Source organism: Bubalus kerabau, chromosome 6 (genome assembly GCF_029407905.1).
Source record: "Bubalus kerabau isolate K-KA32 ecotype Philippines breed swamp buffalo chromosome 6, PCC_UOA_SB_1v2, whole genome shotgun sequence".
In the NCBI taxonomy this organism is placed as follows: Eukaryota; Metazoa; Chordata; class Mammalia; order Artiodactyla; family Bovidae; genus Bubalus; species Bubalus kerabau.
Window position 1 is genome coordinate 93968943 of NC_073629.1, and position 17049 is coordinate 93985991.

General features: G+C 45.4%; 1 protein-coding gene across 6 annotated transcripts in view; it reads left to right on the forward strand.

Moving 5' to 3' along the window:
* The first annotated feature begins 1187 nt into the window (after positions 1–1187).
* Positions 1188–17049, forward strand: part of ECHDC2 (enoyl-CoA hydratase domain containing 2) — a 31684-nt gene continuing 15822 nt past the window's right edge. For 2 of the 6 annotated variants that reach the window (XM_055585864.1, XM_055585865.1), the window contains exons 1-3: positions 1190–1471; positions 16635–16702; positions 16773–16860. In XM_055585864.1, the coding sequence (XP_055441839.1) occupies positions 1339–1471; positions 16635–16702; positions 16773–16860 (289 nt within the window). In that variant the 5' untranslated portion in view covers positions 1190–1338. Of the gene's footprint in view, positions 1472–16634; positions 16703–16772; positions 16861–17049 lie in introns of all 6 variants that reach the window. The other 4 variants (XM_055585867.1, XM_055585866.1, XM_055585862.1 and 1 more) reach the window with 4 other exon arrangements.

Consider the following 17049-nt stretch of genomic DNA (forward strand, 5'->3'; position numbering starts at 1 on the left):
ATGGCCACTCCATTTCTTCTGAGGGATTCCTGCCTGCAGTAGTAGATATAATGGTCATCTGAGTTAAATTCACCCACTCCAGTCCATTTTAGTTCGCTGATTCCTAGAATGTCGACGTTCACTCTTGCCATCTCTTGTTTGACCACTTCCAATTTGCCTTGATTCATGGACCTGACATTCCAGGTTCCTATGCAATATTGCTCTTTACAGCATCGGACCTTGCTTCTATCACCAGTCACATCCACAGCTGGGTATTGTTTTTGCTTTGGCTCCATCCTTTCATTCTTTCTGGAGTTATTTCTCCACTGATCTCCAGTAGCATATTGGGCCCCTACTGACCTGGGGAGTTCCTCTTTCAGTATCCTATTATTTTGCCTTTTCATACTGTTCATGGGGTTCTCAAGGCAAGAATACTGGAGTGGTTTGCCATTCCCTTCTCCAGTGGACCACATTCTGTCAGATCTCTCCACCATGACCCGCCCGTCTTGGGTTGCCCCACAGGCATGGCTTAGTGTTATTGAGTTAGACTTTGGTCCTAGTGTGATTAGATTGACTATTTTCTGTGAGTATGGTTTCAGTGTGTCTGCCCTCTGATGCCCTCTTGCAACACCTACCGTCTTATCTGGCTTATTACCGTCTTATTTGGCTACTAGGCTTCAGCCTCCCCTAAAGTAGTGAGAAGAGATTTTACAAGGAGAAGAAGGAGTAGGGAGGTGGGTGAGCCAGGACGGTATACAATCGGGGAAGTGAAATCGTTCAAAATAGGCAGAGCGGGGTTAGTCCACATGGAACTATTCTAGGTTTGCTGTCCCTTCTGCAAGCTTAGGCTCCCACAGAGACTGGGAGAGAGGAGCCCTACCTTCAGATGGTGGCTGGAACAAGACCTTTCGGCAGTCTTGAGTTTTCTTAGGCAGGCACTTTAAAAGGGGCTAGAGTCATCCTAGGGATGTGTCCTTGAGCTGTTAGAAACTATGTTAAGAGTTCATGCTGTTCATAAAAGTTCATTTCTCTTTTGCAACAGTGTATTACTGATTAAAATCTGTTCTACTACTTTAGCTTTCGGCTTTCTTTATCTTTGGCACTTGTCACTTTTATTACCCGCACTTTACAGATTAAAATTTGGGGACTTAGATTGGCAGCCTTGTCCTAAAATACACAACAGAGCCGGGCTTTCTCCTTACTCATGTCTTCCGGTTTCCTACAGGCTCAGGGAACCGCGCAGGGCTTTCGGCCCGGCCCGTAGGAGGAGCAGTTTGTAAAGGCCTGGAGCAGAGCAGCGAGCTTTCAGCGAGAGGCGGTGGTGGAGGGCCGAGTGGCCCGTTCCCAAAGTGGGCCCCCATGCTGCGCGTCCTGACCAGCACCCTGCGCTTTCCGCGCCCCTGGAAGCCGCTTGAGACCCGCGGCTGCTCCTCCAACCCCGGGGCTGCCGGCCGGGAGATCCAGGTGTGCGCTCTGGCGGGTCCAGACCAGGGTAAGTGCCGAGAGCCCGGAAAGCGGCTGGGGTGAGCTCTGGCTGGCTGAGAGGCAGGCCTGGCACGCCTGGTGCTGTTGGCCGGTACGGACCCATGGCCAGTACTCCCACTACAGGGAGGCAGACTGAAACTGATCTCAGACAGAGAAAGCAGTGAGTGGTCCTGAGAGAGAATTTAGTTCCCTAGCCAGAAATTGAACCTGGGTAGCCTGGATGAAAACCAGGAATCCTATCTCCTAGACCACCAGCAGGGAGAGGCTAGAAGGAAAGCAGGCATTTGAAAACAAGAATGTTTCAAGGAGGCAAAGACTGTAAAAACAGGTACAAAGCTTACTATTACAGACACAGCACAACATATGGGAGAGCACACAGAGAAGCAGTTATATTTAAGTCAGAAAAGCTAGACAGAAATACACATCCAGAGAAAAAGGGTATCTGGGGCCTCTCTAACGAGGAGGAGGCCAGTAAAGAGGTGAGTTAAATCACTTATAAAGGACAGCGTTTGGGTGTTTATATATGGCAAATTATCTTGTTTCTTCACACCTGACTGGCCCTAGGACCGCCCCAACATGCCTGGGCAACTTTTTGCTAAGATGGATCCCACTGCAGAGACCTATGGGGGTGTGTCCACGCTTACTAAGGGGTGGCAACCCCGCCCTTTTTCATCCCTAAAAAGCCTTCCTGCACATGTGTAGACAAGGACATTTTTCTTGACCTCAGGGGTGATCATCTTACCTCTTTATTCCAGCAGAGCTCATTTACTGACAATAGCTTTGTCCTTGGCGAGTCTGGGTGAGAAACTTCAGTTTTACTCCACTGACAAACACCAGCTGTCTGGCCTGAGGGCCTGTCTATCTCCTACCCCAAAACCAGAAAGGGGGAGGCAGGTTGCTCAGTGTGTTTGAGGATTGGACCCCAAAGTTCCTGCATCCCAGTAGAGGCTCCCCTGGCCTAAATCCTTTGGTAGGTGACCACCTTACCTGCCGCCCCCACCGTAATTGTGAAGGGATTCTGCGTCAATATCGGTCCCCTCAGCCCCAGATTTAGTGGCCTGGGGCTGTGAGGAAAGAGAAGGGACTCGTTCAAGGGTAGAACTAAGTGCCAGCAAGCCCCACCCCCCCACTACAGCTTTAAAATGCCTGATTTTCCTCCCAGGCTGAGCGTCCTGGCGAGGTTCCAGTGGGCTGGGGCAGCCGAGCCAATTCCAATTTGGCTTAGGGTGTCCCGCCTCCTGGAAAGGAGGAGCTGGGGGGGGCGGGGGGCGGGGGTGGGAGAAAGGAGGGGAGGGGAGAGAGGAGAGGCCCGGAGGAGCGCTTGGCGCCCTCCTGTGTGATTGCCCTGCAGCTGCTGCTGGAGGGCGGAGTCCTGCTGACTCAAGGGAGAGCTCGCAGCGCTCACTGGCAAGAACAGCTGGACTGAGCCTCGTGTTGGGTCTTCTTGGTCGTGTTATATTTTGTTTTGTTTCTGTTTGGGGGTAGTGTTATTTGTGAAGGCGGGTGAAGGGCAGTGATTGGACTTCGCATTCAGTGGCATTCCCCTGTCTGCTGTTGTGTCACCAGCTGGGCAAGTTCCTCTTGTCTTTACTTTCTCCCCTGGCCCGACCCCTCTAACCTTCCCCGCATTTAAAGTAGCACTGTGTCCAAATTTTAGTTTACACAGATTGTATTGTTCGAGGCATCTCATATTTCTTCTTTTTTCTTGCTTGATGCTAAGTTGAAGAGCTGTTGAAGAATTGTTCCTTGCTCCGCGACATTGCATACTGTTCCCTACCTACATCCCCCACTTTTGATGGACATGAAGAGGCTTCTGGCCTCCAACTGCCTCACTTGGTGAGAATTCTCTGGCCATGTGGGATGGCTAGGGTTAGAGAATACCCCAGTTGCTCTCATGCTTTGTTCACTGCCAACGGGCAACACTGTTTGCCTTGAAATAGTTGTAACTATTCTCCCAACTTTACAGATCAATAAACCGAGGAACAGAGTTTAAGCAACATGGACTCGGCCTGATTTTAAAACCTGTGTTCTCAACTATTAATGGACATCTCTATTCTTCTAGTAATTCAGAGACTAAGAACACAGACTTGTACATTAGTTGAAAAATTATCATGGCTCACTTGTAGATAGGAGAATTTTTATCCAGAAATAACAAGTATCACAGTAATCCAAGTCTGTGACCCAACCACTAATGCCAAAGAAGCTGAGCAGTTCTATGAAGGCCTACATGACCTTCTAGAACTAACACCAAAAAAGATGTCCTTTTCCTCATAGGGGACTGAAGTAGGAAGTCAAGAGATACCTGGAGTAACAGGCAGGTTTGACCTTGGAGTACAAAATGACGCAGTGCAAAGGCTAACAGAGTTTTGCCAAGAGAATGCACTGGTCATAGCAAACACCCTATTCCAACAACACAAGAGCTGACTCTTCACATGGACATCACCAGATGGCCAATATAGAAATTAGACTGATTATATTGTTTGCAACCAAAGATGAAGAAGCTTATACAGTCAGCAAAAAAAAAAAAAGACAGGAGCTGACCTTGAATCAGATCATGAACTCCTTATTGCAAAATTCAAAATTAAATTTAAGAAAGTAGGGAATACCACTAGGCCATTCAGGTATAACCTAAGTCAAATCCCTTATGATTATACAGTGGAAGTGAGAAATAGATTCAAGGGATTAGATCTGATAGGCAGAGTGCCTGGAGAACTATGGATGGAGGTTTGTAACACAGTACAGGAGGTGGTGATCAAAACCATCCCCAAGAAAAAGAAATACAAAAAAGGTAAAATGGTTGTCTGAGGAGGCCTTACAAGAAGCTGTGAAAAGACGAGAAGCAAAAGGCAAAGGAGAAAAGGAAAGATATACCCATCTGGATGCAGAGTTCCAGAGAATAGCAAGGAGAGATAAGAAACCCTTCTTAAGTTAACAATGCAAAGAAATAGAGGAAAACAATAGATAGGAAAAACTAGAGATCTCTTCAAGAAAATCAGAGATACCAAAGGAACATTTCATGCAAAGATGGGCACAATAAAGGACAGAAATGGTAAGGACCTAACCGAAGTAGAAGATTTTAAGGAGAGGCGGCAAGAATACACAGAAGAACTGTACAAGGTCTTAATGACCCAGATAATGATCACACACCTAGAGCCAGATATCCTGGAATGTGAAGTCAAGTGGGCCTTAGGAAGCATTACTACAAACAAAGCTAGTGGAGGTGATGGAATTCCAGCTGAGCTATTTCAAATCCTAAAGGATGATGTTGTTAAAGTGCTGCATTAAGATGCCAGCAAATTTGGCAAACTCAGCAGTGGCCACAGGACTGGAAAGGGACAGCTTTCACTCCAATCCCAAAGAAGGGCAATACCAAAGAATGTTCAAACTACCACACAATTGCACCCATTTCACATGCTAGCAAAGTAATGCTCAAAATGCTCCAAGCGAGACTTCACCAGTATGTAAACCGAGAACTTCCAGATATTCAAGCTGGATTTAGAAAAGGCAGAGGAACCAGAGATCAAATTGCCAATATCCATTGGATCATCGAAAAAGCAAGAGAGCTCCAGAAAAACATCTACTTCTGCTTTATTGACTATGCCAAAGCCTTGGACTGTGTGGATCACAACAAACTGTGGAAAATTCTTAAAGAGGTGGGAATACCAGACCATCTGACCTGCCTCCTGAAAAATCTATATGCAGGTCAAGAAGCAACAGTTAGAACTGGACATGGAGCTGGACTAGTTCCAAATTGGGAAAGGAGTATATCAAAGCTGTATATTGTCACCTTGTTTATTTAACTTATATACAGAGTACAGATGTGAAATGCCAGGCTGGATGAAGCACAAGCTGGAATCAAGATTGCCAGGAGCAGTATCAATAACCTTGGATATGTAGATGATACATACCACTCTTATGGCAGAAAGTGAAGAGGAACTAAAGAGCCTCTTGATGAAAGTGAAAGAGGAGGGTGAAAAAACTGGCTTAAAACTCAACATTCAAAAAACTGAGATCATGGCATCTGGTCCCATCACTGCATGGGAAATAGATGAGCAAACAATGGAAAGAGTGACAGACTTTATTTTCTTGGGCTCCAAAATCACCTCAGATGGTGACTGCAACCATGAAATTAAAAGATGCTTGCTCCTTGGAAGAAAAGCTATGACCAACCTAGACAGTATATTAAAAAGCAGAGACATCACTTTGCTGAGAAAGGTCACATAATCAAAGCTATGGTTTTTCCAGTAGTCATGTATGGATATGAGAATTGGACCATAAAGAAGTCTGCAATGTGTTAGTCACTCCGTCATGTCTGACTCTTTGTGACTCCAAGGTCTGTAGCCCACCAGGCTCCTCTGTCCATGGAGTTCTCCAGGCAAGATAACTGGAGTGGGTTGCCATTTCCTTCGTCACTGGATCTTCCTGGCCCAAGGATGGATCCCACGCCTCCTTCATTGCAGGTAGATTCTTTACTGTCTGAACCACCAGCTGTGCTGTGCTGTGTGCTGAGTCTCTCAGTCATGTCTGACTCTTTTCAACCCCATGGACTGTATAGTCCACCAGGCTCCTCTGTCCATGGGGATTCTCCAGGCAAGAATATTGGAGTAGGTTGCCATGCCCTCCTCCAGGGGATCTTCCCAACCCATGGATCGAACCCAGGTCTCCTTCATTGCAGGCAAATTCTTTACCATCTGAACCACCAGGGAAGCCCCTGAACCACCAGGGAAGCCCTTGAAGAAGTCTGAGTGCCGAAGAATTGATGTTTTTGAACTGTGGTGCTCGAGAAGGCTCTTGAGAGTGCCTTGGACAGCAAGGAGATCAAACCAGTCAATCCTAAAGGATTCTGAATATTCATTGCAAGGGCTGATGCTGAACCTGAAGCTCCAATACTTCTGCCACCTGATGTGAAGAGCTGACTCACTGGAAAAGATCCTGATGCTGGAGGAGAAGGGGAGACAGAGGATAAGATGGTTGGATGGCATGATCAACTCAATGGACATGAGTTTGAGCAACTCTAGATGATGGAGGACAGGTGTGCTGCAGTCAATGGGGTCACAGAGTCAGAAATGACTGAGCCACTGAACAAAAGTATAAGCGTCAGGAGATTAAGCTTCTGCCCCTGCCAGAGGGCATATAGAATGTCCTAGAGGGAAGGAGATAAGGAAACCAAGAAGAGGCAGTGGAGGAGGCATGAGGAGGAGACCCACACCCAGGAGAACCATCCCACCATCCTCCTACAAGTCACCAGTTCTGTCTTCCACTTGGCGTGACAGCACCAGAGCATTGTCACATTGCGCCTGTTGTCTTTGAAAATGAGCTTAGCCTGTTAACCACTCCTCACTCTGATGGCTTTACTCCAGCTCCTTAGCTGAATATTCAAGGTTCTCCACCACAACCTGACCATGTCACCTTATCTCTCCTACCATGGGTTTGTTCATTTTAAGCCATCCCACTTAAGTGTTTTCTTTTAACTATGCCCCTGACTTGGGTCCTCTCCTCCCTCTCTACCTTTGTAAACCACTAAGGAATTGCACCCTCTTCCCCCACCCTTGTCCTTTTACATTCCTTCTGTCTGGACTTGTCTTCCTCATCACTTGTTAACTCTGAGACTGAGGATTGCTAGCTGGGTCCACCTAGTAACTTTGGCATGTTCTCTTCTTTTCTGAGCCTTAGTTTCCCCCCCTATATACTAAGGGATTATTAAGGCTTCCCACACAGCTCAGTGGTAAAAGAATGTGCCAGTGCAGGAGACACAGGAGACTTGGGTTTGATCCCTGGGTCAGGAAGATCCCCTGGAGAAGGGAATGGCAATGCCACTCCAGTGTTCTTGCCTTGAGAATCCCATGGACAGAGGAGCCTTGCAGGCTACAGTCCATAGGGATGACAGAGTCAGACACTAGTGAGCAACTGAGCACACATACCCACACGACCTTCCAGTGGTTTTTATCAACTCCCACCCACATCACTGTGTGATCCAGACCCAGATAGATGTGACTCTAGGTCTTCTGCTAAGCAAATCAAACCATCATGGGAGTCTGATAGGAGTAGAGAGGGTACAATGCAAACCCATCATTATTACTGGGGTCCAGCAAGGGCAATGTTCCCAGAATAGGGTGTCAACTAAGAAGTCAGGGACCACGGCTGGGTCCTCTATTTCCCCGGGGCCTGGCATGTGGTAGTACAAGCTGAACATTGTCAGGTGAATGAATGAAAGCCAAAGACACACTGTCTAGCCCCTTTGGTCTCCCAGCTTAGAGCTCACACCTCATATTGGGTCCTAGACTTTCACCAGCTTCTGTGCATTTTCCCTGCTCAAAGTGCCCACAGAATCTGGTTATACACTTATGGACATTATCTCTTTTAATCTTCACTACAACCTTTTTAGTATTTCTATTTATAGATCAGGAAAGTGAAGGTCAGAAGGATAAAGTAACTTGTCCAAGGCCATGGAGCTGGGATGTGACTGAGCTGTGACTTCAGCCGAGCACCATATTTGCATTCTGCAAGAGGGAGCTAGAGATGAAATATGGGAGAGAGTTAGCCAGAGAAAAAGGAAAGAGAACAGGAAAGTGAAGAGGAGAGAGGAAAGTTCCTGTCAATCCCAGGATGTAATGACTATATTTGTTTTCTATTGCCACATAACATATTACCACAGACTGTTGCTTAAAATAGCGTACAATTATTATCTCATAGTTTCCATAGGTCAGAAGTCTAGGCACAATTTTGCTGGGTTCTCTTCTTCAGGGTTTTAGCAGGCTGCAATCCCAGAGTTGGCAGGGGCTATGGTCTCTCATCATAGGCTCAACTGGGGATGGATCTGCTTCCAGGTTCCTCAGGCTATCGACAGAATTCATATCGTGTTGTTGTAGTACTGAAGTCCTGTTTTCTTCCTGTTGGCCAGGGACCACTCTGAGCTCCTAGAGGCTGCCCAGAGGACCCTGCCACAGGACCGTATCCATGGGCCCACTAGTGTGTGCTAGTAATACAGTGTTTGAAAATTTTACTTAGTTTTGGCTGCTCTGGTTCTTCCTGCATGCAGGCTTTCTCTAGTTGCCGCGAGCAGGGGCTACTCTCTAGTTGCCATGTGCAGACTTCTCATTGGGCTGGCTTCTTGTTGCAGAGCTTGGGCTCTAGCGCACGCAGGCTTCAACAGTTGTGGCTCAAGGGTTTAAGGATCCGGGCAGTAGTGGTGGTGAGTTAGCTTAATTGCCCTGCAGTGTGTGAAATCTTCCTGGGTCAGGAAATGAACCCACGTCCTCTGCATTGGCAGGCAGATTCTTTACCAGTGGACCACCAGGGAAGTCCAATGCAGGGTCTTGTATACATTATAAACTAATCACAGAAGTGACATCTCATTATCTTTGTCATATAATTGGACCTAATCTTAGAAGTGATTTTTTATGACCTTACCTGTGGTTCTCTTGGTTAGAAGCAATTCACAGGTTCTGCCCACACATTCAAGGGAAGGGGATTATTCAGGATATGAACACTGGGGCCACTCTAAAGTCTATCTGCCACAGTGGTCTTGGACCTAGACTGTTCTCCTCAACCCTTCTGATGTGGTTCCTCTGTATCCACCAGTTTCCCTTCCCCAGGTTGCAACATTTTCTTTTCTAGAGAGGAGGACCTTTGGGACATCTGAGTTCCTCAGTGGGACCTCCAGGCCTGCGGGGCTCAAAGGGTTCTATGAAGGTTTCCAGGGAGGCTGGCGAAGCCAGCTAGACTGCATGTTACATTTCTGTGTCCTAGACCACAGTTCTCTAACTGTGGCTGTAAAGCCTTGTCCTTGAGAGCACCAGAACTTTCACTGGCCCTTCTGGGTGTCTCAGATCAACTCACACTGAGAACACCATCTTAATAAATTCTGCTTGTTCCACCAAGCTAGGTACACTGAGAGAAAAGAATAAGAGGCCTTTGAAGACCAAAGGATTGGTGAACACACTCCTCTAATCCATCCTGACATTTTACAGGAGGGGAAACAGGCGAGAAGGCATAAGCATATTTGAGCCTCTGCCCAGAGTTGGTCTCTGTCCCCCACACTTGGCCTGATTTGGCACATGAGGCCAGAGTGATGTACAAAGACCAGATTGTAGGGAATCTTTTGGGTGGTAATAAGGATTTAGACTGAATTCGGATGAAAAGGGAAGCAAGAAGAATATGGTCAGATTTGGGTTAGAAAGATGACTTTGACCCAAATGAGGGAATGAATGTGGAAGGGGAAGGGGAGGCAAAACTGAGGACAGTGGGCCAGCTGGGGCATTCACGCGGTAGAAGGAAGAGCCCACCAGCTTAGTGGCTGCAGGAAGGCAGGGTGTGAGCTGCAAGGTCTGAGATCCAAGAGGTTGAATCGTCTGCCTCGGACACTGAGTAAGCTTCAAGTGTCAGAAAAATGGAGGCAATAGGAGAGACCTCCGAGTTGATATGTCATTCACTCACCAAAGGAGCAGAAGAAAGACTGATCATTTTTTGACATGTTGGTCTAGATGTCAAGTGAGCAGCAGGATATATTCAGGCTTGGAGCTCAGAGGAGAGCAGGCTGGGTGTGCAGGGAAGTCCTGCGTGTGTAGGAGCCAAGCATATGGGAAGCGGGAAGCAGAAGGGGCAGACAAGCAAGCGCAGCCCTCCTGACTCTCCTGTCACGCCTCACGGGGCTCTCCCTTTCCTCTGAACTCCTCCAGTTCTGGAAGACACTAAAAGGTGCCCCCCTCCCCCCGCCAAGAAATATGCTACACTGGCATAGGGATAATCTTGAGCTAACGCCGTTGAAATAAACAGCAGATGCAAGAAGGGCATTTCTTACTGAAAACAGAAGATAAAAACTCCCGTTTGAAAAATGCCCTTCCTGAAACTGGAGATTAAAAAAAATATTCTTCAACAGGGAGTTGAAGCCAAGAGAATCCTGTACAAACAGACAAGTGTGTTGAAACAGCCAAGTGTGGACAACTGTGTAGAAACAGGCCTTATCTTCCTGTAGCCTCCCACACAGTTAACTTTGCCACAGTTGCTGCTCTTCCTACTGTAAAAGCGTGTTGTGTGTTGTTGTGTCAACACACTTGTGTCCGTCTCTTTTGACCCCATGGACTGCAGCACACCAGGCCTCCCTGTCCCTCACTGTCTCCCAGAGTTTGCCCAAGTTCATATTCATTACATGGATGATGCCATCCGGCCATCTCATCCTTGACGCCCTCTTCTCCTGCCCTCGATCTTTCCCAGCATCAGGGACTTTGCCAATGAGTCAGCTGTTCACATCAGGTGACCGTAATACAGAGCTTCCGCTTCAGCATCAGTCCTTCCAATGAGTATTCAGGGTTGATTTCCCTTAAGATTGACTGGTTTGATCTCCTTGCTGTCCAAGGGACTGTCAGGAGTCTTCTCCAGCACCACAGTTCGAAGGTGTTTGGCACAGTCTTTGGCACTCTGCCTTCTTTGTGGTCCACTGTAAAGACACTAAAAGCTGTGTCTTTTACACTCTCACAACCATCCATGACCACTGGGAAGACCACAGCCTGGACTACACAGACCTTTGTCAGCAGAGTAATGTCTCTTCTTTCCAATACGCTGCCTAGGTTTGTCAGAGCATGTGGACCTACCATTCTTGGGGTCTTCATTTCCTTTTGAGGAGTCCTGTGTTACATAAAACTTGAACAAATTCGTATGCTTTTCTCCTGTTAATCTGTTTTATGTTGGCTTAATTCTCAGGTGCAGCCAAAAAACATTAAAGGCCCAGCAATATAAACCCTATAGTACCTGCTCTGCTGCACTCAGGGCCCTCAACTGTGCCACTCCCTCTCTGAAATAGGCTTTTCCCCACCAACACACACACACACTTTTGTCTGGCTAACTCCTATTCATTCCTCAGCTCTCAGCTGAAAGGTCACTTCTTCCCCCAGGAAGTCACTGCTGATCTTCTACACGAGGGCTCCCCTCTGCCCACTCTAAACCCCCATTCTCCTGTCTTTTTTTCCCCCATGTACCCGTCACAAATAGTAATTACTTGTTGAGTGTCGATCTCCTCTGTTAGACTTTCAGGATCTAAGAGGACAGGGACTGAGTCTGCTCTAGTCTCTGATATCAGTGTTTAGTACAGAGGCCAGTGTGTGTTAAATACATAACTGTACAAATGACTGAATAAAGAGATTTTGGATTAACCTTTCCGGAGCTTCAACTACTTTGCAAACTATTATATACAGAATGGATAAACAAGGTCCTACTGTATAACATAGGGAACTATATTCAATATCTTGTGATAAATCATAATGGAAAATAGGAAAAGGAATATATATGTATATAGCTGAATCACTTTGCTGTACAAGAGAAATTAACACATTCGAAAAAATATAATTTTTCAAATGGAGTAGTCTCTTACATGTAGTATTGTTCCCACTACACCTCACTCTGAAAATGACATTTTTTTACCTATTTCCACCTTGGTCAAATGCATCCATATATGAACTACCATTTATAATTCTATAGTACTTTATGTATTTATTTTACTTATGACCTCATATTATCATTTACTTATATTAGGCTATAAGCACTAATACAACAATCCCTTGAAGACAGGGATTGGTACATATCCTTATAACTCCCACAATTTATTATATATCAAAGTTGTTTGCTAGATATTCAGGGTTTTTTTTTTTAATAAGCAACACTTGGTTTTTATTTTTCATCTTCTTAGTTTTAGTCATTGTATTTGGTGTACAGTCATATCTAGGCTTTTTTTAAACTCTCATTTATTCGAGACTAATAAAATTAAACATGATTTCATGTGCTTAGTGGTCATTTGTATATCTTCTTCTGTGTGGTTATCTTTTGTTAAGAAGTGGTTTTTTAATCAAAATACAATTGACATATTAGTTTCAGATGTTCAGTTCAGTCACTCAGTCATGTCCGATTCTTTGCAACCCCATGCACTGCAGCACGCCAACCTTCCCTGTCCATCACCAACTCCTGCAGCTTGCTCAAACTCACGTCCATCCAATCAGTGATACCATCCAACTATCTCATCCTCCCTTTTCTCTTTCTCCTCCCGCCTTCAATCTTTCCCAGCATCAGGGTCTTTTCCAGTGAGTTAGCTCTTCGCATCAGGCTCAGCTTCAGCATCAGCTCTTCCAATGAATATTCAGGACTGATTTCCTTTAGGATTGACTGGTTGGATCTTGCAGTCCAAGGGACTCTCAAGAGTCTTCTCCAACACCACAGTTCAAAAGCATCAATTCTTCAGCACTCAGCTTTCTTTATGGTCCAACTCTCACATCCATACATGACTACTGGAAAAACCATAGCTTTGACTAGATGGATCTTGTCGGCAAAGTAATGTCTCTGCTTTTTAATAATGCTGTCTAGGCTGGTCAAAGCTTTTCTTCCAAGGAGCAATCATCTTTTAATTTCATGGCTGCAGTCACCATCTGCAATGATTTTGGAGCCCAAGAAAATAACATCTGTCACTGTTTCCATGGTTTCCCCATCTATTTGTCAAGAAGTGATGAGGCCGATGCCATGATCTTCGTTTTCTGAATGTTGAGTTTTAAGCCACCTTTTTCACTCTTCTCTTTCACTTTCATCAAGAGGCTCTTTAGTTCTTTGCTTTCTGCCATAAGGATGCTGTCATCTGTGTATTCGAGGTTATTGTTATTTCTCCTGGCAATCTTGATTCCAGTTTGTGCTTCATCTAGCCCAGCATTTCTCATGATGTACTCTGCATATAAGTTAAATAAGCAGGGAAACAATATACAGCCTTGACATACTCCTTTCCTGATTTGGAACCAGTCTGTTGTTCCTGTCCAGTTTTAACTGTTGTTTCTTGACCTGCATGTACATTTCTCAGGAGGCAGGTAAGGTGGTCTGGAATTCCTACCACTGTTAAGAATTTTCCATAGTTTGTTGTGATCCACACAGTCAAAGGCTTTGGTGTAGTCAATAAAGCAGAAGTAGATGTTTTTCTGGAACTCTCTTGCTTTTTTGATGATCCAATGGATATTGGCAATTTGATCTCTGGTTCCTCTGCCTTTTCTAAATCCAGCTTGAATATCTGGAAGTTCTCGGTTTACATACTGTTGAAGTCTCGCTTGGAGCATTTTGAGCATTACTTTGCTAGCATGTGAAATGAGTGCAATTGTGTGGTAGTTTGAACATTCTTTGGTATTGCCCTTCTTTGGGATTGGAGTGAAAGCTGTCCCTTTCCAGTCCTGTGGCCACTGCTGAGTTTTCCAAATGTGCTGGCATATTGAGTGCAGCACTTTCACAGCATCATCTTTCAGGATTTGAAATAGCTCAACTGGAATTCCATCACCTCCACTAGCTTTGTTCATAGTGATGCTTCCTAAGGCCCACTTGACTTCACATTCCAGGATGTCTGGCTCTAGGTGGGTGTGGTTATGTAGGGTCTTCTGTGTATTCTTGCTGTCTCTTCTTAATATCTTCTGCTTCTGTTAGGTCCATAGCATTTCTGTCCTTTATTGTGCCCATTTTGCATGAAATCTTCCCCTGGTATCTCTAATTTTCTGGAAGAGATCTCTAGTCTTTCCCATTCTATTGTTTTCCTCTATTTCTTTGCACTGTTCACTGAGGAAGGCTTTCTTATCTCTCCTTGCTATTCTTTGGAATGCTGCATTCAAATGGGTCTGTCTTTCCTTTTCTCCTTTGCCTTTAGCTTCTCTTCTTTTTCAGCTATTTGTAAGGCCTCATCAGACAACCATTTTGCCTTTTTGCATTTCTTTTTCTTGGGGATGGTCTTTATCACTGCCTCCCTATAGAGTGTCACGAACCTCCATCCATAGTTCTTCAGGCACTCTATCAAATCTAATCCTTTGAATCTAATTGTCACTTCCACTGTATAATGGTAAGGGATTTGATTTATGTCATACCTGAATGGTCTAGTGGTTTTCCCTACTTTCTTCAATTTAAGTCTGAATTTTGCAATAAGTTCATGATCTGAGCCACAGTCAGTCCTGGTCTTGTTTTTGCTGGCTGTATAGAGCTGCTCCATCTGGCTGCAAAGAATACAATCAATCTGATTTTGGTGTTGACCATCTGCTGATGTACATGTGTAGAGTCTTCTCTTGTGTTGTTGGAAGAGGGTGTTTGTTATGACCAGTGTGTTCTCTTGGCAAAACTCTGTTAGCCTTTGCTTTGTTTCATTTGTTTCACATGTACAATGTAACAGTTCAGTATTTGTATATATTGTGGAATAATCCCCACAGTAAATGTAGTTAAGATCCATCACCACACACTTACACATTTTTGTGTGAGTGAGGGGAACTTATAAGATGTACAGTTTTAGCAACTTTCAAATATTCTTAACTCTAGTCACCATGATGTACATTATATCCCCAAGACTTATTTATTACAGATAGATGTTGAATAAATGAATTAAGAATTTTTAAATTGGGTAGAAGAAAACCTAGAAAAGAAGTGCAGGGGGTCATCTGAGAGGTAGGAAGGCCAGGAAAATGTAGAGCCACAGGCAGGTACATGTTGTTATACATTTGTCAAAACCCATAGCATATGCAACACTGAGAGTGAACCCTAATGTAAACATGAAAGCTGGGTGATAAAGACATATGCATGGAAGTTAATCTTGGTAACAAATGTCCCACTCTGGTGGGAGGCTACGCATGTGCATTGGGCAGAGGATTTATGGGAACTCCTGCACTTTCTCAGTCATGTCCGACTCTTTTCAATCCCATGAACTGTAGCCTGCCAGGCTCCTCTGTCCATGGAATTCTCCAGGCAAGAATACTGGAGTGGGTTGCCACTTCCTTCTTCAGAGGATCTTCCAAACCCAGGGATCGAACCCAGGTCTTCTGCATTGCAGGCATATTCTTTACCCTCTGAACCATCAGGGAAGCACTTTCTACTCCATTTTGCTGTAAACCTAAAATTGTTCTGCAAAAAAAAAAAAAACAAAAAAACTGTCTACTAAAAAAAAAAAAAAAAAAAGGCCAAGCACAAAATGTTCAAGGAGGAGCAGGTGTTTGGTCAGGAGAGTTAATTGTTGCTGAGCCTGGGACAAGAATGGAAATACGTCCCTCGATTAGTGATGTGATTACACTGGTCTCACTTAGGTGAGAACAGTTTCTGCCAAGTGATGGGGTGGGAGCTAGACTGGAGAAGACTTAAGAGAATGGAAGGCAAGAAAATTATTAACAGAATACAGAAAAGCCTTTCAAGAAGTTTCACTGGTGCTCATGAAAGAATATCACATGAGTAGGGCAAAGGATATTCTCTTGCCAAAGAGGACAGAATGTGAACGTGCTCAAGCCTCTGGATTAGCTGCTAAATTCCTATGACAGAGGCATCTGCTCGCTTGTCCCATGAGTGTGCAATCAGTAAATTCCATGCTGCAGGAAATCTTACAGGTCAAATGCCCCACGTTCTTTTTTTCTCTTTGGCTGTGCCAGTCTTAGTTGCAGTATTTGGGATCTTAGTTACAGCACGTGGGATCTAGTTCCCTGACCAGGGGTTGAACACAGGCTTCCTGCATTAAGGGAGTCTTAGCCACTGGACCACCAGGGAAGTCCCGCCTCAGGTTCTTTAATAAATATCTTTGAGCAAAAGACAGGGCTAGAAGCAGAACCTAAGGATTTTAACAAGCTTTTAAGAGTTTTCTTTTTTTAATTAACTAGCAAGTCGAAACTATATGGTCTAGAGATGACCATCTGTGTGATAAAATTGTAAAGAAATGCAAGGAAGTGATCACCATAAAAAGTCAGGAGAGTTGTTACTTTTGGGGGAGGTGGGAGCAGTGACTGAGTCAGGGCACACGAGATTTCTACGTGGTAGTGTTATCATAATTCATTCAGCTCAAGAGGAAGTCTGGCTATAGAGAAAAGAATCACATGGAGAGAGATACGTGAAATTGAAGAAGGGGTGTGTAGGGGTGTGTGTGTGTCTCGCAATGGCAGAAGCAGGCAGGAACCACTGGGGCAGTCATTCTCGTCCCTCTCCCCATGGTGCTCCGAGGTTCTCAAGCTCTTCCACTTCTGTGAGGCAGAAAGGGCAAGGGTTATTCTCCCGATTTTATGGTTGGAAAAACTGAGGCCTGAGTGTGTATGACTTGCCCCAGGTCACACTGCTCATCAAGGGTAGAGGCTGCCCAGATCCCAGGCCCCAGACAGGAGTGAGCAGGGCAGCTGGCTCACCCAGCCCTGCCCTGTCCCCTGCAGGAATTGCTGAGATTCTGATGAACAGACCAAGTGCCCGCAATGCCCTGGGGAACGTCTTCGTCAGTCAGGTGAGTAAGGGCGGGCACCAGGGTGGGCTGGGGCTGAGCTGGGAGGTATCTGATCTGGTCTCCTCTGCAGCTGCTGGAAGCTCTGGCCCAGCTTCGGGAGGACCGTCAAGTGCGTGTCCTGATCTTCAGGAGTGCAGTGAAGGGTGTGTTCTGCGCAGGTGGGTTTCCTTCCTTGCCCCCAACCCAGGGCTCAGCAGGGCTCCCACCAGCCTGCATTTAGGGAATATTTAGGTTGTTTTAGCACAGGACTCGGGCTTCCCAGGTTGCCCTCGTGGTAAAGAACCCACTTGGGGATACAGGAGACACTGGTTTGATCCCTGGGACGGGAAGATTCCCTGTGGGAGGAA